General features: G+C 46.5%; 1 protein-coding gene across 1 annotated transcript in view; it reads right to left on the bottom strand.

The window, feature by feature from the left end:
• The window catches only part of LOC115393559 (glutamate receptor ionotropic, NMDA 2C-like), a 43,857-nt gene that overhangs the window by 4,537 nt on the left and 15,596 nt on the right, over positions 1-23,724 (bottom strand). Inside the window, exons 4-13 of the mRNA XM_030098601.1 lie at positions 20,129-20,194; positions 19,063-19,251; positions 18,029-18,369; positions 16,725-16,839; positions 12,214-12,425; positions 7,547-7,715; positions 6,300-6,453; positions 5,633-5,758; positions 3,297-3,526; positions 516-676 (exon numbers count right to left, since the gene is read on the bottom strand). Of these exons, the coding sequence (XP_029954461.1) occupies positions 516-676; positions 3,297-3,526; positions 5,633-5,758; positions 6,300-6,453; positions 7,547-7,715; positions 12,214-12,425; positions 16,725-16,839; positions 18,029-18,369; positions 19,063-19,251; positions 20,129-20,194 (1,763 nt within the window). The remainder of the gene's footprint in view (positions 1-515; positions 677-3,296; positions 3,527-5,632; positions 5,759-6,299; positions 6,454-7,546; positions 7,716-12,213; positions 12,426-16,724; positions 16,840-18,028; positions 18,370-19,062; positions 19,252-20,128; positions 20,195-23,724) is intronic.

The following is a 23,724-nucleotide window of genomic DNA, read 5'->3' as shown; positions in this document are numbered from 1 at the left end:
GGATTTGAGCCTCTGGCGGTCCAGTTTAGGTCCACGCCCCTTATGTCTGACACCCCTCGACTAGACCTTTATGTACTGATGCTTTAGAGAAGAAAATGATGTGAATAGTGATATCAGTGAGTGTTCAAATAGTATTTCAGTCATGATAATATAAAAGTGGGAGTGAGAGTAAAATGGGGGAAAAAGGAATAAAAGAGCTCAGATGAAATAATTATGTATCTAATAGTAAAACCTGCAGCCAGACCCAGCTGGAATCATTATCTCCTGATCCGAAATGTTCACGTAGAACCTCCGGCTCGCTGCACGAAGCGCCAGGCGGCGTTTTGTGAGCAGGCGGATTGTTTGACAGCACATTTTTTTATTAGAGATTAACTTGCACTCGACATGACTTTGATTCTAAAAATACACACATCACACTGGCCTAATTCCCAAATAGATGTAAAACACAAAGGCGCGTCAGATCTCTGCCGTATCACGACCGCCGCTCCCGGAGCGACGGAGGAAGAGGAGCGTACCCGGTTTTGAGGCTTTCCAGAGCTTCTTCCACCCCCTTCTGGTTGTACTTCATCATGTGTGTGTGCATGTCGGGGTAGTTGCTGCGAATGTTCCTCTCCGTGCTGCCGTTCGGGACCGTCCCGAAGCGGAACGGAGGATAATGCTCCTGAGGTTTCTGGAACTGGAGAGGAGGAGGAGGAAGAGAGGAATGTGAGACAATAAAGGAAAACAAAGTTCAGTGAAGAGAACGATAGAAAGAACGAAGAAAGGCTGAAGGAAGAGAGAGGAAGAAGAGGAGAGTAAGAGACAAATGGAAGGAGGAAGAGGAAAAGTGATAAAAACAGGATGAGATTGAGGAAAAGATAAGACAAATACAGAAAAAAGAAGTGAAGGGATGGGTTCAAAAATAATTTTAGAAAATAACAAGGAAAAGTTCAGAGTACAGAGGGCGAGCCGAAGAAATGCAATAAAAACAAAGTGAAACAGAATGGATATGTTTTGGAGGAAGAGAGGAAAGGTGAAGGAGGAGAAGAGAAATGAAAAGATGTGGGTGAACAGGAAGGTGGAGCAAAGGAAGAGTGAAAGAAAGAGGTGAGAAACAGCAAATGTGGACAAAATGGAAAATAAAAGACAACAGGACAAAAGAGGAGAGGACAATAAAAGTCCAAATGAAATGAGAGGAGAGAAGAGAGAAGGAGAAACGAATGAAATGAGAAGAACAGGCCTCAGAATGAAGGAATGAGGCCGAGAGGAGTAAAGAAAACGAGGGACTTTCTCAGTGAAGTGAAATCCGTCCTCTGATTTCAGCAGCAGCGGAACTGAAAGCTCCATTAAATCTGGCATCGGTCAACACGCACAGATGATCCCGATCCGGTCCGGTCCAATCCGGTCCGATCCGGTCCGATCCGGTCCGATCCGATCCGATCCGGTCCGGTCCAAGTTCACGTTTCACCAGGTGACGCAGAAATGCATCCGTTAAGGCTCAATTAGGCGACGAGCAGAAAAGATCCATTCATCTTGGCTGACATTGACCTTTAAAGCTGAGCGCAAATGAATGGGCCAATCAAAAATGTGTGTGAGCGTGTGTGTGTGTGTGTGTGTGTGTGTGTGTGTGTGTGTGTGTGTGTGTGTGTGTGTACTGATATAATTACTCTTCAGCTGCAGCAGCGCTGGGTTCCGTTGAGATGGAGCAATGCTATAATCAGCTGTTTGAACAGAAGCTGGCGTCACAGGCAGAACATTAGAGATGAAACTCTGACTCCATCGTCATGTTCGTCCAATAAAAGAGCGAGTCTCCAGAGGGGCTGGAAAAACATTTCTCCTGAATGAAGTTTTGCGGCCCCTTTACACAGCAGCGGCTCCAGAAACCACGTTGCGTTCAGTCTGGTCTCTTTAGTCTCTCTGTAGCAGCGCCATGAAGCCTTCACCACATGAAACGTGAATAAACATTTGAGTACTTTTACAAAAGATTCATCACTCTTGGTTCAAAAGGGATTAAAAAAAAAGGTACAGGTAAAATTTGGATAAATAGCTAAAACCACAAAAATGGGGGAAAAATTTAGTGGCTTAAAAAAGCCAGAAATGTTTCGAAATTGTAAAAAAAGAAAATGCATGCAAAGGAGGTAAAATGGTCAAAACTGCTAAAATTTCAAAATTGTCTACAAAAAAATGTTTCAAAAGTGGAATGAAACTGTTACAATCAGGTACAAAAATTGGTCAAAATGTCAGAAAATGTTCACTAACTGCAGTTCAAACCTGAAATGAATCATAACATATGGTTTTTGTTTGTGCATCAAACAGCATGAGCCTCGGTTCATAGGTTCACTGTGCCTCGCGGCTCCACATCAACTTGATTTGGGCGTGAAGCCATAAAAATGGCTCTTCTGGACATCTTTGCGTCATGTTCTGCCACAGTGGGGTCTGTGCTCCTGGAAGGGTATCTGGGGCCTGAGGAACCCAACTCACCTTCAACTAAGGTCCTGATTTGTTGGTTCTAAGACTTTATGTTCATTAAAACGTTATTTGAACTTTACACCTCCGTCTTGCTTGCTTTCTGCGCTGAGCCTCCGTCCCACCCCGTGCCACGGACCCCTGCTTTAGACTATCCAGAGAGAACGTGGTCACACACTCCGTCACTGATGGCGACTCTTCCTGGATGAACCTGGGAGCTCGTTCCACTAATCCCCGTTTCATAACAAAAAGGCAGCTGATGCTGTGTTGCTAATTCACGGTGAGGGCTGATAAAACCCTGAAGACCGAGGCTCTGCTGATCCCCGTTTCCAGCATGTATGATGAACGAAGTGTTTTTCTTTAAAGCTCCTCTGAGACCCCGTTTCCACATGAGTGTGTGTGCGTGCGCACGTAAGGAAAGCGCGTGGGAGTTGTTTTTCCTCTTCTTTTACTTCTCTCGATCGTTTGACATTTTGCCATCTTGTTTTGAGAGTGAGCGGCGAAGGAGAGATGGATGGGGGGGGGGGGGGTGTTGGGGGGGTATTGACGGACACAGCCAAACGGTGACGGGACGAGTCGCGAGTCGGACGCCATCTGTATCGACAGAAGGCAGTAATTGATTCGTCATTCATGCTGTCGGGCTCCCCGATGATCGGAAAAGGACAGAGACATTCACCACCGATCCTTTTACTTGACTTGGCTTTTGTCCTCCTTCCATCCGCGGTTTGTTCGTCAATGCCGAGTGATGGACGGAGGAGAGAGTGGATGATGTGGCGTGGATTCAAACACAAAGACGCAAAATATCTCAAACAAAAACAGTCTGTAAAAACTCAATAAGCAGCGTCTGTTACCTTCTTGTCCGAGAGGCCCGACACCGTGTCGATGTACTGCTCCTGGATCATGAAGGCGGCCAGGTTGGCGGTGTAAGACGCCAGGAAGATGACGGCGAAGAAGGCCCAGACCAGGACCATGATCTTGCTGGTGGTTCCTTTGGGGTTTTCGATGGGGACCGAGTTGTTGAAGACGATGCCCCACAGCAGCCACACCGACTTCCCGATCGTGAACGTGGGACCGCCGGGAGCTGGAGACAGACGAAGGAGGGGTTTAAAAGGGACATACTGTATTATTTTTATGGTTTTTTTTGGTTCAACTGACCAGTTGTTCCAGTTTTAAAGCACCGTCGTCTACAACAAGCAATAAAAAGATGTTTTAGTTTTAGATATATACATTTCTTGACTTCAACTAATTTCATCAAGTCAGGAATCCTTCCATAGATTCGTGACCTTTATCGAGCAGAGTGGAGGATTTGTTTCAAATTTCTTATTTTCTCCAGGAGTAGCTGAAGCTCATTCTATCAATGCAATCAATTGATTCTACGCAAAATTCTAAACCCAAACGCCATGTATTCTCAACAGAGGTACAGTCTTTTTATCTGTATCTACTGAGCACGTGCAGAAGAACTCTTTACTACAGCCGTGCTGTGCTCAACTGCAGTGTCTCAGAAAGTCGCATTTTCCTCTGTTCCAATGGAGACGACATTTGAATAATTTAAATTAATGTAGTGTTTCCTGTTTGTAATTTAGTCTGTTGAGTTTACATTTATTTCATTAATCATTCACCTTTAAAACAAAAAGTTTTCTTTTAAAAAGGAGGGTTTTTTTCCCACGGTTGCTTATGTCATCACCTAATTTGCATACCTGCTCATTTGAATATCTAGGTCAAATTAGATGATGTCATTTAAACTGATACATTGTTGTAAACTCCTCAGTCAGGAACGTTCTAAATGACATCATACAGAAAGAAGGAGCCGCATTGGTGCAGAGTGAGTCACATGACATGATCGAGCTCCAGCCGTAGAGCCCTGATCGTTCAGAGGCAGCTTCACAGACATCTGCTGTGCTTCGTTATTAATCCACAAATCTATTCTATCTATAGGTACAAATGAAATTTGACTGTTGTCTTGTCTCATATTATCACACAGCAAAATTTGAATAAATTAGGTTAATGTAGTTTCCTGTTTGTAATTTCTTCTGTCAAGTGTCCATTTATTTCATTGATCATATAATAAATAAATGAACATGCATCTTAAAGAGGGGATCCAAATTCTTTGACATATTTAAACACATTTTGTTTAAGTTATGAAAAACTTTGCTGAGTAATTAGTTACTTTTAAAATATTTTACCTAGTAACCATAAATAAATTACTTTTTTAAAGTAACTTGATAAACAGGGCTTTAGATTTACCAAGAAACTGTTGGTGAGGATTGACACCAGCTTGGGTGGGATGAAGGAAAGTTTGGGTTAAAATAACCACCGATCGAGGTAAAACAAATAATAATCCAGCTCTGACTTCTGATTACGAGATTTGACGTCAGTGTTCTGTCCAGCCGATCCTCCTCCCGGTCCTCCCCCTCCTGCCCTTCACTGTCTGAACACCTCATCATATCTGCTTCTGCTCCCGTCATCACTCAGTTTATTGATCACATCACTGAACATGTGGAACCATTTCTTCAGCAGGAAGCAGTCAGCTGCAGTTGGAGCAGATATAAATCTCAGAGAAGCGAAATCCGGAAGGAAAAAGCACATTTCTACTTATCTAAGGCTAAAAGGTCAAGTAAAAGACGATCTAATTAATGAAACTGACGAGTGCAGAGTGACAGAGCTTTTGTTCCACAGGTGGACCGACAGCCTCCACGTCGCTGGATATTCCGACTGTACATGAAAACAACTCATTCCTCCTTCTTTAATCAAGTTAAATCTATTCTTCACTTCTGTCTCGCTGCGTTTCGCTCGCGCCGCTGTTGCTCACGCGCCGCCATGCAGGGTTCCGCCGCCATCCATCACACTTCGATTAGCACGGCCATGACTGTTAATTAAAAGGGGAAAATGACCTTTCGGACCCGGAGACGAGGCACGCCCCGTCAGCGCTGCGCTCTGGGATTGATTAGCCAACTACCCAAAACCCGGTCGAGGAACTGTAACCTGGCGAGACCAGGGTGGATCTAGGAGTGTGTGTTACCCTGAAATGTGGGTAGATTCAACTTCATTTGTGAAAATTTGTAAAAACTTCAATTATGAACCTAGTTTTTGATCATATTCTACTAATTTATTGCACTTTTTTAACATTTACTGGTCTCAAGGTTAAACTTTGAGCCTGAGGCTGAGAGAAAGAAGGAGTGAAACTCACCTTTGGCGCTCACCAGGCTGCGGTTGTACCCGACTGGGCTGAAGTATTCAAACACGAACACGGTCACCGCCACCACGGTCAGGCACATCACGAACATCATGACCCAGACGGCCGGGCTGTAGGGCTCTGGGAGAGCAGGACACAGAACCAAGAAGTGACTGATGTGGAAATGAAGAAACGGGGAAACACACTGCTGAGGATTTTGTGCTGAAATTTGTTGTTTGGGTTTGGAAAAGGGATTTAGGTGTGTGTGTGGGGGGGGGGTGGATTTAGTTGTAGGCTACAGTTATTGGCGGGATAAAAGCTTAATGGGAAGTTTCCCGAAGCGTCTGCAGAGACAGGAGTCGTTTAAGTAGGCCATCCTGGAGGAAAGTGTTGGGAGAAAAAAGTGGTGCGAACGTGTAAATCAGACTGCAGGATAACGGATCCTGTTACCGGTTTGAGCTGGAAGAATCCCGTCAGAATGAGCACCGAGAGCCTCCTCCTGACTGTGATTTCAGCAGCTTTAGAGGTTCAGATGGCGCCACGGAAAGTTCCCACAATAACCACAGTGAAGGCTATTGTGGCGCTATTTGTGGTCCTTGATGTGTTTGGCGCTCCCGTCGTAGTGGCCTTTACTAGAAGTTACTGTTTCGACAATGTTGCTGAGATTATCAGTGTTTCTCACCAAGAAAGGCAGAAGGGGAAACGGTGCCATTGCTGCGCGCCACCATCACGCTGATGCCCGTCTCGACAAACGGCACGGAGAAGTCGATGATTTCCGAACGTTCTTCGTTGATGGTGAGCGAGCCGATCGCCATGTCAGCTCGTTTGTACACCACCTGGGAAAAAAAGACGCAAAACGGTGAGGGAGTCGAGTGAAGAGCTGAGAAAGGACTTGACCGTCGGTCTGCAGACGTTAATGAAAAGTATTTCTCACATCGCTCTAGAAAGAGAAAAATGCATCTGGAGGGGAACTATGACTGAAGTATTTTTATCTTGCAGAAAGATGTTTTTTTTTTTTTCCAATGTGATCGTACACCAACACACACACACACACACACACACACACACACACACACTCTTCTCCACCTCCAGATGTAAAGCGGCGTGCCTTCAGGCGAGGAGGCTCTCCTGAGGAGCGCCTGTTCGGCTGCTTCGCTTCCTGCTGCAGATGTTTGATGCGAGCTGGACGGCGGACCGGGGGAGCGGGCGTTAGCTCCGTATGGATATGCATGACCCCTGACCCCACGCCGAAGAGCATGAAGCTGAACTGAAGTGTGTGTGATGCCTCAAAAGCTTCCTCTGAGATGCTTTATCGATGGCCGCTGTTCAATAACAGGAAGTTTAATGTCTTAGTGTTAATTTGGAGCAAAAATATGAATATTTGAATATCTTTAATTACTTTAATGTCTTTTTTTTCTAGATTTAGTTCCATTATATTTTGTGAAGGTTCAGTTGTTCCTCTTCAGCCTGACGTTGATTTCGAACGGCTCTTCTCTCAGTCTCAAGGTGTTTTTTTTTTCTCTCTTTCAACTCAGAGTTTGTTTTTTAGGTACATGAGCTTGCACATTTGTGCTGTTAACACTGCTCACAATTGCAGTCGACATCTGCCTGCCGTTAAAGTTCGTTGATAATTCCCACTCTGTGTTTACCCAGTACCGGTATGGCTGTGAACCTATAAAGTTAAATCTTACTCTTACTAAAGTGAATATTCTGGGAGATGTACTCAAAAAAATAACCATTCCTTCATTAACTTTCTTAATTTCCTGTCATCCTCCGCTCTTTTTGACAATATCCGACAGACGTCAGACGAACACCCTGTTGGGATAATTGTCCTTCAAGCCTTCGGTAACTCGGTAACTCACCGCGGCGTCACAGGCTGCTGCATTTAGGGATTTGTTGGTCTTTAAATAACCGGGACTTAAGTATTACCTCCCCAATCATGCCGTTCCAAATCCCGCGCACCAGCTTGCCGTGCTTCCCGTTGGTGACCAGGTAGAGGTCGTAGGAGAACTTGATGGTTTTGGACAGCTTCTTCAGGATGTCTATGCAGAAGCCCTTGCAGCACAGCTTGGTGTAGGACTCCGTGTGGCCGATGATGCTGCAAGAAAAAAACGCACAGTCACGAGTACAATAGATGCTCTTCAACACGCCGCGATGGGCGTTCTGTCTGTTCGACGCCGAAGCGGCAGCCTCTCACCGCCGAGTGAAGGGCGGGCGCCGGCCGCTTCATTAGCTAAAATCAATGCTGGTTAGCAAGGTGTCTTTCAGGGAGACGGACGAGACGCACAAACACACTTCCACGCCGCGTGACGGGGCCCACGGTGAACGGCTGAGCGACCGCGACGGCCTCTAATCAAAGCCCATTAAGGTGCGTTCAGGACACACACACTTCCTGACGTGGCCTCGCTGCTTAATGGGGTGTAGAAGAAGAGAACAGAAGAAATAATGGAATGAAAAAAAAAAAATAATGAAGAACCTTGAGAAGTGACAGCAGACAGTTGGAGGTAAAAGATGGAGGCTTTAAAATCTACAAGGGCGGAGTCACGCTGTGTCCGATCGGTAACGGATTGATAACCTCGGACCGTCAACGGCAGAGTGAACAAAGGAGGAAGGAGGAAAGTGAAGCAATTAACTTCACAGCTGATTGTTTTCTAAACTGTACGACGTGGTGTTGGAAATCTTTGCGGTGCCTGTTTCGGGGGGAGCCTCCCTCCCGATAAACGCCACGTTAATTACCTGCTGCAGGAGCCGGCCACCTGTCGTCCTTACACACTCATTCTGCTAACAATTCATTAACGCACACAAAAACACACCTAATCTAGGCCACCGCTCGCTGTCTGGAACGCAAACACATGTACACACCCGCCGTACAGCGTCCTCTGAGGACTGGCAGCAGTGTGTTCGGCCATGTGGCCGCCAAAAAAAAAAAAAAAAAAAACGGCCCAGAAACTGGTGCAGCACGAAGGGGAGGATGAGGCCATTAGACCAGAGTGTGTGTGTGTGTGTGTGTGTGCGTGCGTGTGTGTGTGGGGTGGGGGCGAGTTTAAGCTGCACAGCAGACAGAAAAACGAGATGAGCAACTTCAGCTTTGAGGGAAAGGAGGACGAGAGCAAAAGAGGACAGATGGAGGAGGAGAGAGGAGAGGAGAGGAAGAGGAGGGCGGAGTCAGAATCCGCCGCCATGGCGGCGTTGAGCTTCACGGTAACCGATGAGGAGAACAATCGCCGCGCTTCGTTAACTGCCGGTGCAACATAAACTCGGCACAGCGTGTAAGAGAGCTGCTGGCTGGTCGACGAGCCGCCGAGGCCGGGAGCGCGCACGTGGGCCGAGTCCGATAGAAACGTCCTGAAGCTTCTCCGCTGAGGCCGAGCAGCTCTCCACTCTCGTTCCGTCCCTCTGGTCGACTCGCTCATGAGAAGTTGTTGTTTTTCTTCTCAGTAAACGCGCCCAGAGATGAACTGTGTTGTAGCCATATAAAGAAATGTGTGAAACTGCCAAATATCCTCTTGATAGTTCAGCTTTCCAATGTGAAATCCACCAAATGAGTCCCTTTAATTACCTGAGACGACCTCACGTCGATTCACTCTGGAATCTTCAGGAAGCCTACAAGACACAGATGAAGCTGCTGCTTTCTTTTTGCCTCTTTTTGCCTTGAAATCTTCCTTGTTTTGGTGAGAGAATAAGTTTGCGGGACTTCAAACCCGGTGCAGAAGTGAGGAAGAAGCTGTTCCACCAGGCGAAGCAGGCTGGAGCGAATCACAGCTGCTTCGCCCCGAGCGGAATATCCAGCCGCTTCTCCACCTCAGGTGAGGACGATTCAGGACACGCATCCAGCTGAAACCTGCAGCCACTGGGTGGAAATTCTCCAGGAGGGCTGGACGGAGGAAAAAATGGTTTTGATGAACTTGTTTTTATTGTCGGTGACACCTGCTTTAAATTCAAAGAGCTGAAATGATCAACTGTCTCTGAACTGTTGAACATCTGCAGCTGCACTCTGCGCTAAATCATACGGCATCAGGCAGGCGTGCTTTTAAAAAGGCTGGATTTCGGTGTGTTATTTCTGCCCTAAATCAGAGCAGAGGCAGGTCAGCCTCCTGGCGAAAGAAGCCGTCATCTGTCCAAAGAAAGCGTTTTTAATGAGGAAGACAAAAAAAGTTTAATCACGCGAAACATCTGCTGCACGGGGAGGACGACGCTGCTCAGACCACACACAAAGATTAACGCCAGGCTGCTGGTCACCTTCCAAACGGGACGATCCGGCGGCCCGGGACAAACGGAGACTGAACCCAGAAAGAGGGGACGGCGGGAAAACAGCGTCCACCATGACAGATGTCTCCATGTGGGACTGAGAAATCTTCTTTACTGGCAATCAATGCGCCGCTGCGCCCGACAACAGCCGCTACATATCGCTCGCTATAATTAATGTGCTGGCGACACACACACACACACACACACACACACACACTGACAGCATTGAGAGGCTCCATTGTTTGGCTTCTACTCTGTCCAGACTGGAAAGTGGAGCTTACAGGTGTCAGTTTGTGCAAAAATCTGTCACAGATGAGCTGAAGACAAGTTCTGATTCTTCTTTGCTTTATTGTCCTGAAAGAGAAAGATGATATCTTTGTATGAAGCTCACAGAGTGTGATTTCATACAAAACCACAACTTCCTAAATTAAAAAAACGGAAGTTTATCGTAAATCCTGAACCTGCCACCTGAGCTGCGTGTGAATAACCTCAAATTAAGGTGATCTGAAATGGTTAAATGCAATTTAAAAAAAGGGATGGAGATGAGTTACAGTATGTGAAAGTAAAAAGGAAAGAAAACAAACTAAAGTATATATAATTTTTCAATATTTCAACTCGGTGTGTTTTGAATTAGCTTTTAATTGACTGAAGCATGAAGTGGAGCTGCTCTCTCAAACACTCACACTTAATAATTTCACTTATCAGACTTCCTGCAGAGCACAGAGGATCCAGGAGAGCTGGATTACTCAGTGGTTTACTCGTATTTTAACTTCATATTTCTGTAATCAAAGCACACGCATTATTAATCTTAAGAGGATGTCATGACAACTCACTAAAAACTGAGGAGACAAGTAAATTATGTGATGATTAAATGATGATTTATCAAAGAAAGTGTGATTTCATGCCTGGCAGACAGATCTTATTGGGTTTCCCAGCAGCGGCTGTGAAATAATGATGTATTTTGCCAGAGAGCTCATGTTGTCAAACTGACTGTAAACCCAGACGACAACGTGTTGAATGCTGCCGGAGCTCCCGTCTGCCGGAACAGAACGGAGACGGCGCGTTTCAGGAGGTAACGGCTGTTTAATGGCCGCTTTCTGCCACGCTGCGATCCGGAGGTGTGTTTGTAAAGTGCTTAGGCACGATTACTCCCTGCTTAATGAAGTGTGGAGGTTCGCTAAAGTGCAGCAGGCGAGCCGGGGTGTGTGTGTGTGTGCGTGTGTGTGTGTGTGTGTGTGGGGCCGGCTGGTATTGGAAAAGTTTACGATACTCGTTCCAGACCGATCGTTACGTTTAGGTAAACATAGCAAGGCATTCGTTTTTAGAACCTTCCAAGGTTTATTTTTCTGTTTTATAAAAGAGGCCGAAGCTCCTGATTAATGCACAAAGCAGTAAAACCGTCAAACACTATTTCATCTGGAGTGGGTTGAACCAGTGAAATGGTGCCATAATAACCTTTAAATTTCAAACTTTCAAGGTTTTCTTTGTTTGAGCCTACGTGATAAAAATGTCTATATTTTCACAAAACCAAACAATCGCAACTGAAAACTGCAGGAATCTGAACACAGAGGTCATTCTAATGAAACCTTCTGGCGCAAAACGCAGTGAAACGTCCAGAAAACTTCTCCTCCCCCTGTAACATGTTAACTCAACAGCCTCAACAGCATAGCTTTGAGGCTAATGCTAGGTTGCTAACCTCCGTAGCATTATCACCGGTATCTCGGCTCGGGTCTCAGTGTTGTGTTGTGTCCAATTCTCTGAAGAAAATTTGATAAAAAAAAAAGATTAATTTTCAAATTTTTTCAATTTCCTTGGCGGTTTGGTCGGCCATATTGAAACCTCTGTCGGACCGATTCTAGCCCACGGGCCTTATGTTTGACGGCCCTGGTCTAATCGAACAGTAAAGAGTGAACTCGGGAGCCCAGGTCCTTTTTCAGGGTCAAATAAATTACTTTTTACACTCGGCTTTGAAGTCGACAACAATGAGAAGAAGGCCCCACAGTGAAAAAACACACACTTCAAAGGAAACTGAGACGGCCAAATCTGCTGATGAGGAGCGCGCGCGTGTGTGTGTGTGTGTGTGTGTGTGTGTGATATCGCTCAGCGCTATGGGCTAAGTGAGTAAAAGCCGTTGTTATGTAGGGTTTGAACACTAAAACTGCTGCGCTGTGCAAGCTGAAAAAAAAAGAGCAACATCTCCCAGCTGGGTCAAAACTATAAAAGATATCAGAGTATCTGCAACACGATCACTCATCTCAGCTCGGCGTCGTAAAATCCTGCAGAACACTGGTACTTCCAGGGCCTTTTCTGGGGGTTTCCTTCTCTGCAGAGCAGCTCTGTTGCCGTACCTCTCGGTGTGGTTGGACTGCCGCCTGCAGGGCACCGTGTTGCGGACGCAGGTCCCGGTCCCCGGGTCCACGTTCTCCACCATGACGAAGGGGTGCTCCTCCAGCGTGGCCACGGTCAGGTGGCGGTCGTCGGACACGTGCTCCAGGAAGCTGCCGTACCGGGGCCAGATGGGGTAGCGGACCTGGAGGATCCCCCGGGCGTAGGTCCCCACCTGCGGGCCGGGGGTGGGACACAGGAAGCGCAGTGGCAGCATCAGCTGGAGCACCAACGTCTGAATCGGGGCCTCGGCTCGACCTTCGCGTCTAACTCCCCTCCCTCCGCCTGCCCTGTCAGCCTTTCTTCACTCGGACCATTATGATGAACATTAGCATGTGCTGACCTGGAGAACGGCGGCCAGAAGATGAAAGAGGAGCAGAGTTCGTTAAGACGAGCTGAGGAGACTTGAAAGTCTGAGAGAGACATTTTTGGGGTAAAAAAAAAAAAAAAGACAAAGAGCGAAGTGACTGAATTCCATGAATAATGCACTGCAGCATGTGTCGCCCTCAATCTGTGTTGATTGTTCAATTATTAATTTACCTTTTTCAAATAATAAACACATTAAAATGTCAGTATTTATAAACTGAAACAGCTCAGTGATCACAAATAGCTATTATATGTGATTTTTCTATTCATAATATCCTTTGGAAAAGAGTGAAACTGAGATTTAGATCAATGCTGCTGCAGATCACTGCTTGAAAAAGCAACAGATATACTTTTTTTTAAAATTCCATATTTCAGACGGAGCCACTTTGTGTAGAAAATACTGCGTAATGTCACATCACACCATCAGTACTGCCCGAAGAACCAAACCAGGACTGTTTGTCACATCAGCCGACCTAATGAGCCATAAAGCAAGCGACTGGAGCCGACTCAGCGCACGTGAAGCTCACTCCGTCCCCGATTTAATGAGAGCTCTTCTTCAAACCAGCTGCCGACTCGCCCTGCAGCTCGGTCATGATAAAGCTCGAAGCATCATGAGGAAGACCGACGTCTGAATCTCTGCAACACGTAGTTCATCCATGTGACTTATTTTCTTATCGTGTGTTCATGTCGATGCTTTGGCATCTCATGTTGGGATTAGGGGTGGAATGAGACTGAGCTTACGAGACGAGACGAGACATGATATTCGTGTCACGATCATGAGACGAGACGAGATCTCCTCTTCACTTTCAAGAAAACTAAAATGACAAAATATATGATGGGAAAAACGGACATTTTTTATCTAACAGTCACAAAACAATACAGGTGCATTTTGTGCAGAGGTCTAATGAGGAGACACCCTACAATCCAAGCAGGAATGAGGAATGTCTTCTGGAGACAGGTGTCTCTTAGAGGGACATACTATGAAGACTAAACGGAGGACATCTTTAAAATAAAAGAGCTCATTGCTGAAAATGAATGGTGAAAAATACCAGTACAGACAAGAAACAAGCTGCTCAGTAATTCTAGGACGAGGTTGATTGCCCTAATAGCTGATGAAGAATTTTCTATTAATAATTTCTGAGAAGGGTGTGAATAATTTTACATGCCACTTTTTGTTCAAATGTAAATAAAAGCATAGAAATATTTTCCCATCATCTTATTAGCTTTTGGAAAATACCTGTCTCATTTCTGGTAGATACAATTTAAAAACAAAACTTTTCAGTTGAATAAAAGTAACTTTAAACCTAAATGTGCCTGGAATATGATTCTCAAAATGATTGTAGTTCATCCACCGGGGCTTTAGGGGGCGCTGTAACGCTGTGACTCTAACTCTACCAGAGAAGAAGACACGGAGCTCACACTCCGCTTCTCTGTTAACAAACGCAACACAAAACATAAAGCTTCCTTTAAACAAAGAACATCAGGAATGCTGGGAAGGCGGACTTAAAAAATGTATTCTGACCACATTTTGGTCGTTTTGCCACAAAAACAAGTCCGTTTTCCACGTTTGGAAAGGTGTCCGCTATGTTAGGTGTGTCTCACAGTCTGATAGGCTGCTGCCTCCTGCTCGCGGGACAGATGTTCATTTAAACGAGAAATATCGCCATGATTTAATCTCCCGAGATCTCTCACCCTAGTTAGGATAATAAACCGGTGTCACACTCATTTCAGTGCTACACCGTAACCTATAGCAATTCATTTTTATTTACTTTGTGTAAAATGACGCCACGATGGCACCAACAGGCACGTTTCTGCAAACTCTCCCTGATAATATGGATTTCAGGTCGATGTGAGCTACTGTCGCGTTCACAGCAGCTGCTTGCACTATGTTTGATAAAATTATGAAAACTACAAAAGTTTTAATCAAAATAAACGTTGCTGTTGTCTCATTTTCAGACTTTTCAATGTCATCCTGAGAACTAGATTCACCCCTTTCACTGAACTCAACTCTTTTAAAGGCTCGATTTACCCTTCAAGCTTCACACTCATCACTTCCACCAGATCACTGGATGTTCACTGAGTGCAGATCCTGAAGTTTCCCAAACTCGTGTTTACCTTTAAAAGACAGTTTTCCAGTGCAGTAAACCTTTCTTTGACGTGTTTAACACCACCAACGTGTGAGCGTGTGTTTGAATGGATGAATGTGACCATATGTGAAAACGTGCTGGAAGTACAAAGTACTAGTAAAGACAAATTACGTCATTTCTTCCTCTTCTTTTTTCTTGTTTTCCAATAATTGCAGTCTTACTCTTTAGATTTGGTTTCAACGGGTAAAAAATACTCAACTACATTTATAAGGTTTGGATTTGACAGCTGGCCGATCGCCTGATTTTAGAGCAAACTCACTTTAACTACTACTACTTTTAACAACTAGGAATTATCCAAAAAGATGGGCTCTAAAAAAAAAATGTCTTTCTGACTGACAGGAACCCAGAAATCCTTGCTAATTCCTGACACTGTGAGCGATATCATAACATATGAACCTATTGTTCATTGTTCATTGTTTCTACTCTTGTTTGAAGCAGAGGATCGGTCGTATCCAGCAGCCGCCTTCAGATCAAACTGAACAGCCTGGTGTTAAACCGGCAGAGGAGACTGAAAAGAGCAGGCTACACCGTGACGCGTTTCCATAATGGATGAAACACACTGTGACACAGACAGGAAGGGGAGGAGCCAGCTGGGAGGGATCCGGCCAGGATGAGGAGAGAAGGAGCGCTTGTTTCGTTATCTGGAACGCCGACGCCACGGCGGCGCACGAGGACATCACGCCGGCCGGATCGAACGTGTGTGAGACTTCGAAAACAAACCCCACTACGGCGCAATTACATGTCGGAGTTCACACTCGGCCGCAGACACACACACACACACACACACACACACACACACACACTCGGGCCCCGAGGTGACACTGATGAAGTGGGCTGGTCTTTCCAGGACAGAAATAAATGAGTTTAAGAGCAGCGGTGAGATTACGTCCTGGACTCTGTTTAGCTGCACTTTTTCAATACACCCGCGGGCTTCTGGACGTGTGTGTGTGTGTACTTGTGTGTGAGGGGAAATAATTTGGTTGGGATTGGGAAGCATTGTCATGGTGAAAGTGAGGAGAGAAGAAGAGGATTCATCTGAAATTTTCCCTTTGAGCTCTGCTTGTTGGCAGATTTAGGTTTTTACCATGACAGACGGCGACACACGACTCACCTCTCAACACTTTATGCAGGCTTTAAGGTTTAATATTACTTTTTATTTCTATCAAGCTTTACTTTTGTTAATTTCACCCAAGCGCTTAAAAAATGACCCGTTTCCACAACAAGTCTAAAGAAACTGCTCTTATTTTCCAGCTGCTTCTTCACATCCTGTTTGATCACAACGGAGACTCTGCTCACATGACGACGTTTTCAAGTGAAAACTGAAATCTTTCGCTGTTTTTTGAGGAGGTCCGTTTCAGAAAAGTTGAGTTTTCCCCCGTTTACACAGAGACAAAGTGTGAGCATTTTGGAAAAGCTCCAATTTTTTTTGCAACAAAACAGAATCGGAACATTTTCATAAAGTTTCACCTTAGCAACCACTTTCAAAAAGTTGCGTTTTCAGCAGCTCTGCGCATCGTTGTCATGTAAACAGACAAAACACAACTAAAGTTTTCCATTCTCAATTGAAATCGTTGTTCTGTAAACTGGCCTTGGTTTCTAATATTCTGTGGGCTTTAAAAAAAAAAGAAAAATGCAGGAAGATGCTTTAAAGTCGTTTGTCTCTATATCATCCATATACAGTACGTTGCTGATGCCTTTAGAAAATAAATGAATGAGGAAAACCGAAGCAGCACCGTTCTTCTGGCAGTATTTCCAGCAGGGACAGCGCTCAGGATGGAGGCTGGATGGAGACGGCGGATGTGCTGCTGCTGTGATCAGCACTGCTCAGAACTGGCCACAGCTTGTACGACTGCGTTCACACTGTGGTCGTGAAATTTCAAACCAGAGGACACAAGAGCAAGTCTGTCTGGAACGGCCAAAACACACAGTGTGTTATTGTGCATGTTGTTAATCCTTCCTACCTTGTCCCAGAGCCTCTCGCGGTCCAACGCGATGATGACCATGGACGGGTTGGAGAGGAAGCCTTGATTGTTGAAGGACAGGTCTCTTCTCTCCCAGGTCACGTTCAGCATGTTCCTGAAAGAAACATCCGCTTTGTAAGTACAAACACAAACCTTACCGTGGAGAAACTCTGGCTCCACGTTCTACATGTGATTTGCATATTAATTTACATGGATAAACGTGCGCCCGGCGATCACCTCCTAATTAAACGTAAAGCTCCCCCAGGAAGCTTTAATCTAACGTGGGAGACTGGAAGCGGCTCATTAGGCGTGATGGCAGCAGGTGATTGGCCGGATTGCGTCGAGTTCCTGCAGAGTGATTTTTGCTGTCTCCCAAATCCATGATAGACTCCACCATGAATAATGAAGCCAGAGCTATTTGCATTTCAGACAACGACACTTCAGCTCCATGTCCTGTGCTGCTGAGCGCAGATTCAAAGATAAGACATGAGAAGGCCGTGAAGAAGATTTCGATTTTTAGCAGCTGAATGCAGACAATCACTCATATGTGATGAAAACATTCAGCAGTTTGTCATTTAAGCTCCGTCTGCACATTTCCAAGTGAAAACAGAAAACTTTAACAGCGTTTTGAGTGACAACTTCTGGAAAGTTTCTTCTTTCTTCTTGAATTTCTTGAAAACGCTCCGACTGCACATCCGTGGAAACAGAGGGAACCGTTTCTGAAACCCTGCGACCGTGCATGTGCAGTGCACGGACGATAAAAACATTTCCCTCCAGTCCAGATTCTCCTGGAACTTGGTAGTTTTAGAGTTGAATAACAGTCCAACCCGGTCGTCTGTCCATATGAATGTCCGTTGTTGGTGTTCATCGCTGCTCTCTGTGTGCATGTTTGTGTGGTTTCATTCCAGAAACAGTCTCACGACGCCGTTGTTGTCTTCTGTTTCTGTGTAAACGGACATAGTTTTCAAAACGGTGCTCTGTAAAATCAAAAGTTTTCTGAAATTCTGAAACGCTGTCAGGTCAACTCTCCATGTCCGGACTTCTTGAGTGTTTTCATCCAGCGCCCACTCTGACTGTTGTCCTGAGCCTGGTCTCACTCCGTCCTTGTTTGCCCTCCGCAGCTCTTCTGCTCATGTCATGTCTTTTCTCATTAAAAGTTTGACCCGTTGCTCTTGTTATTCTGCGGCGCTCTCTGTCTGATCCCTCTGTATCTCCGCCTCCTGCATGTTGGATGAGCCTCCATAAACCTCCCTCGGACCAGGACCCATGAAGCACGGCTGTTGGGGGAGCGCCGGCCGGAATACCTGAACAGGGTGTTGTTGTCCGAGTGCTTGGCCAGCCTGCTGCAGTCTCCGTGTCCCTCGGGGATGAAGCCGTGCTGCTTCTTGAAGCTCTCGGCGCCTTTGGACACGATGGCCACGCCCTCCCTCACCCTCTGCCGCAGGCTCTTCCTCCACTGGTCCGTGATCACGCCGATCACGCCGACGGGGAAGCTGTCGGGCGGCGGGCCGTCGGGGTTGCCCACGGCCAGGCTGGGCAGGATCCAGATGTAGCCCGGCCCCAGCAGGCCCACCTCGGCCGCCTGCCGGAACAGGTACTGCGCCTCCTCGTGGGAGCAGTAGGCCAGCAGGACCTGCGAGTCCACCTGCAGAGCGAGGAGAGAGGAAGAGGCTGCTGACGAGGAGGAGGCTGAGACAGGCTGCTGAGGACGGCCAATCAGACGCAGCAAAAACATCCTTCTGGAAGGAGTGAGGGACACAAAGTCAGTCGAGTTTCATTCCACCTCAGGATGTAACGATGCGTCGTGTGAAAGTTAAACATCAATACAAATGCGTGACGAATTAAATCGCTGAAATAAATAAATGTATCGAGATGCAAACAGCAGTGAGTGCAATCCAGTTTTCCATATTGTTTTAGTGCATAGATGCTCCAAATCTCTACATGTTCGAGGTCGTTCTAGTTTCAGATTGGAGGCGCGGCGGCATTTCTGCTCTCTGAGGTGACAAAATAACGATGAAATATTGTCTTAGAAACAGAACAATGAAGCTTATTACCAGACGTTTCTGTTTTTAGTGCACTTTGGTCTGATCTTTCAGGAAGTTACAGTTAATGACAGAAGATTAAAAAGTAATCCTTGTCCTGAATCATCAAATCTTTGCCCACATTTGGTAAAATCAACCTTTTCAATCACTTTTATCATGAAAAGTCATGACTTATTAAAACTATAAAAGTACAATTACTTTCAAAACACATATTTAATAACCCAGAAATACTCATTAATGTGTGATTTTCAACCTGAATTCTGAACCGATGCGTTTTCCCGGAGATCCCGCCGTACCTGCTGAAGCACGCGCTTGGTTTTGGCATCGCTCGCCCCGACGGACATTTCCAGAGACAGGATGTCCTGCAGGTTCCACAGGAAGTAGGAAGTGTCCGTGTAGGTCTCGATTATATCCACGAAGGTGTCGTAGCCTGGCCGCAAGCTGGTGATCACGGCGAACTCGCCCCAGTCGTACTCCTCCATGATCTGAAGCACACGGTTTGACGGAAATGATTTCACTCATAGGAAAATACTGGAGAGCCACAGTAACTAGTACTCTTCCCACAGTCACCATAAGTTTCCTCTTGGTGTGAATGATGTTGAATCGATGTTACTTTTTGATAAAGAGATGAAAATTCTCCTCTGAAGTTACCACTGATACATCAGGACCCGTTCACACGACAACGTTTCAAGTGAAAATGACATTTCAAGTGATAAAGTGTTGTTTTTTTTTACATTTTTGTTTCAGAAAAGTTTTGCGTTCACGCTGCAACTTTTTGAAAACGATGCCCAATTTTGGCCGCCGTTGTTATTGTACATCGACTCACACACGTGCAGAAGAACTACCAACTATTAGCTGTGGTGCACGAGCACGAGCACAGCGGCAGCAGCGTTCACACACAGACAGAATCAAAACGTTCCACTTCGGGAGAAGTTTTCAAACAGATGCCAAAACGCAATGAAAGTTTCCGTTTTGACTTGAAAACATCGTCGTCGAGCAAACGGGGCCTGGAGGAGGAAATCTACACTGACTCACAATTATATGTTAAGCAAGCAGCTGCAGTTCAGCACTTGGCCTTGTAAAATAACTGCATTCAGTTTTAATTCTGATTTAACAAACTGGCTTAAAAACAGAATTAGCATTTATTGTTCATCAAATGCATCCCTTCCCTTTAACTCTGCTTAATCTGTGGAGGAAGTTTAGCATAATTAGCGTTTACCTACTCATTGCTACAAGGCTGCCGCTTTAGTGAAATTAAAGACTCGGCCTTGCAGATTTGCAGTTATTACCGACTGGCTGATTTGCATGAGCGGCTCCGGAGTGTAAACGAGGTGTGTTCGTTAGCGAAGCCTGTTTCTGTACCTTGAACATGCAGAGGACCTGCTGCTCTAGAGAAGCCCCCATCTGCAGGAAGGACGATCCCTCCGCCTGCAAATCAACACAGGGTGTGCTTTAATGGTTCGGGTTTGTCACGGGTGGGAAGGCAGGCGATGCAGAAGCGGCTCCAGCGCCGGATCCGTCAGCGGCGGGGATGTTTGCTGTCAGACCAGGCTAGAAAAAAAGCCGCTCAACACGAAGCTCTGAAGATGAATGAGAAGAAACATGGGGCAAAAGTCAGGGGTGCATTTTAAAACAGCTGAGTCTGACCTGGACAGGGACACGGAAATCAACAGGTTGTTTTATTACACTTTGAAAACTCGCCAGTGAAGCATGTCAGGAGTCCGGATATTTCCAAAGAGGCAAACGATCGTTTTGCATTTTTGTTTCTGCTTCTTCATCTCAAACTTCTTTGAGTGTCTTTAATTGTTGTGAGTCGGTTTGTTTGGAATAATGAAGCATGAACATGAGATCGGTGCCATCACTCACTGCGTCTGAGCGGCGCCCGGCCGCTCTCGCTGCGATGGATCGATCTGATTATCCATGAGTCAAACTCTTATCGCTGATCTCGACTCCGGCTGAGAGAACTCCGGCTTCACGTTCCGTGTTTACGTTTGGTCTTTGCTCTCAGCCACAGTTTGGCGGAGACGTGTTTGCTTTCTGTTGCGTATCTGCAGCTGGAATCACACTGATAACCGTCACTGGAACCTCTGGAGTGGCTTTATGGTGAAACACCCTTGAAAACTTCATGATGGCGTCACAGGGGGGGTTTGTGTTTGTCCGTAAACTTTTAGCAGCAAAAATCTTCACACGTTTAAACAGTAAAACCTCACAACATGTTTGCAAGTTTTTGTTCGTGGAAACTGGTCGCACATCAAGTACGTCTAACAGCATTAAAACACTGAGTGTAGATAAGAGCGCCATCAGGAGGCCAGAGAGGACTTCTGCAGGGTTGGAGGGAAGCTTCACCACCTCGGCTGTGTGTTTATTTTCAGGGCTGCTCTGCAGCAGTTTCTCGCCGCCGCGTCCCACAGCTGCTGTCACACATCTATCACTCATGAATTCAGAGCAGGAAACCTTGGTTTTCACTTCGCTGATCTGATTCAAGATGGATGGAAAATCAAACGGCACTAAAATCTGCACCAGCAGCCCCGGATCCATACCGGCCAATGAGAGATGGTGATTTGTAGATTAAACTCTGTCTGCGCATCGATAAAACTAAAAAAATGGGTCACATTTGGGCGTGGAAATGAATGTCTCTCCTTAAATGTAGGTCATGTGTAATTGTCCCAAATTATTTTGGGGATTGTGATGATGCTTGAAGAATTACACACAAACACGGGAGGGGAGAAGAAAAAAAGGCAAATTACTGAAAGCAAAGATAAAAACGGGTCGGCGTGTTTATGAAGTGCACTAATAAAGACAAACTGACCACCGCCACTCCGTCCCCAACGGTCCGAGCTCTGCTCTCCACTTCCAGGGACCAAACGCTGGCCGGAGGAGTCAGATTTACAGTCCCGCTTAGAGATCTGAACAACGGGGAAGGATTTCCCATCATGCCGGAGAGCGTTGGATTAAAACAGTATACGAACACGTTCTAAAGGTCACGTTCTGGAAGCATTTGTTCTCATTCCTCACATCACTAGTGCCACTTTCACCGTTTCTGCAGCTGATCAGTCGGTCTGGTGCTCCTAAGAGGCAACGGCACACTTGTGATGTAAACTCTTGCGAGAGCATATGTGGCTCCGTATTTTGAAATCCGAACAGACTAACAGCCGGTGGCAGCAGGCAGAGAGTCCTGACTATAAACAGAAATGTGAGTGTGAGGAGCGTTGCAGGAGCGCGGTAGACGTGTGAGCAGCCGTGCATTTCCAGGAGGGAATCAGAAAGAGGGTCATCTGGAGGCAGAGGGAGGGGAGCGGGAGTGTTAAACTGTCAGAGCGGGGCTCGGCTCTCGTCTCAGAGGTGACTCACTGTCACCCCTCCCCCCCGCTGGCCCCCCCACCCCACCGCTCAGGGCCTCGGCGAAGCCCCAGAGAGCGCCGCCGCCCGAGGAGGACCGCGGGAACGTCACAGCCAGACTCCCGCTCGCTCAGTTTCAGCTCGTCTGAGACTCGCCTCTGCAGCTGAAATGCCAGCGGACCACTGACTGGGCGGCGCACCAAAATAGCGTGGAGCGAGCGCTCGGGGCCGCCGCTGAGGGAGCGAGGAGGAGCTCGGGATTGGCAGCCCCGGTGAACGATCGGGCCCCGCTTCAGCCGAGCCGACACGGCGGAGCGAGGCGAAGCGCATCGTTCTGAAGGAGCGCCATTAAAATCCAATTAGCCGCGTCTGAGCTGTTAAATAAACTATTAAAGTCCTTTGGTCCGGTAAGTGTTTTATCACCATCCAATTAGCAGCATGGAGCCACGTTTCAAACACACAGAGAAAATCAAACCGCAGTCGCAGTGGGGCGAGGGAGTCTTCTGTGGTGGAATCTCACCGTGAGGCACCCACCATCAGGAGCTGCCCACCCCCCGGCCCCCCACCTCCCCCGCCTCCCCCGGCCGTCTTGTTCTCGCCACCTCGGCGGTGCGGCTGTCACACACACAGGCGTAATTAGCAGTCCTGCTGCAGGAGCGTATGGTAATGTGACAGGGAGACGGCGGCGGACATGGCGGCTGCTTACGCCCCCCCCCCCCCCCCCCCCCTCCTCCCCACCCCCCAAGAAGGAGAGCTCGCCGCCGTGGCTCCTCTCAGCGGAGAGACCGATGTCGGTCAGACGCTCGCCGGAATGTGGCACGCCGTACACAGGGATGTCTTTTTTCCAGCTGGTGACCTTGAGTAAAACAGTCAAGGTCACTGATCGACGAAGCGGCGTGCTTTGGATTTGAACAGACGGCAGAGCGAAGCTGCTCTGCTGCCAGTGGCTGCTAAACATCGTCTCCTGAGCACAGAGCTCCACGCTGAGTGGAAGAATCAGGACGGCAGCTTCTCTACTCAGCGTCTGCGTTCCTCCATGGTTAATGCTTACAGCGTTTTCTTCTCTCGGCACAGGTCTTTTGTGATTTCATCTCAAAAGCAACACGAAGCAGCGACGTCACTTTCAGCGCCCAGTCCGTCAAGTCCGAACGACCCTGAAGAGTTTCAGTCACAATAAGAGGAGTGAAATTAAAAACAGTCTCAAATGCAGCTGAATTGAAAGGGACGTATGAAGTACTGATCTTGGCAGGATCCAGGATTCTGTGATGAGAGGCTTGTTTTGTTTATGGAGAGAAGTTTAACTGCAGACTTTTGGCTCATTGAGGTGCTGAAATGACGGAATGGAGGAGGCTTCAATCAGAAGCACTGAAACTACTACGAATAAGCAATGAAATTAAAAATGTGTGCTTTCATCGTTTCAAGACTCGGAGCTGTACTTTTAATCATCGGGACAACCACCTTGGTTTAGATCATATCTGTTCGCATTAGAGATCGAGTTTTGAGTTTTGACCACAAGAGACTAAACTGTGTTGAGTTTGATGACAGACATGATGGAAGACAGACGTCTCGGCGTGTTCATTCATAAAAATTGGACATGGAGAGATGTCTTATGCAGTTAT

Source organism: Salarias fasciatus, chromosome 8 (assembly GCF_902148845.1).
Source record: "Salarias fasciatus chromosome 8, fSalaFa1.1, whole genome shotgun sequence".
Classification (NCBI taxonomy): domain Eukaryota; kingdom Metazoa; phylum Chordata; class Actinopteri; order Blenniiformes; family Blenniidae; genus Salarias; species Salarias fasciatus.
This window is presented reverse-complemented; position numbering and strand designations above follow the sequence as displayed.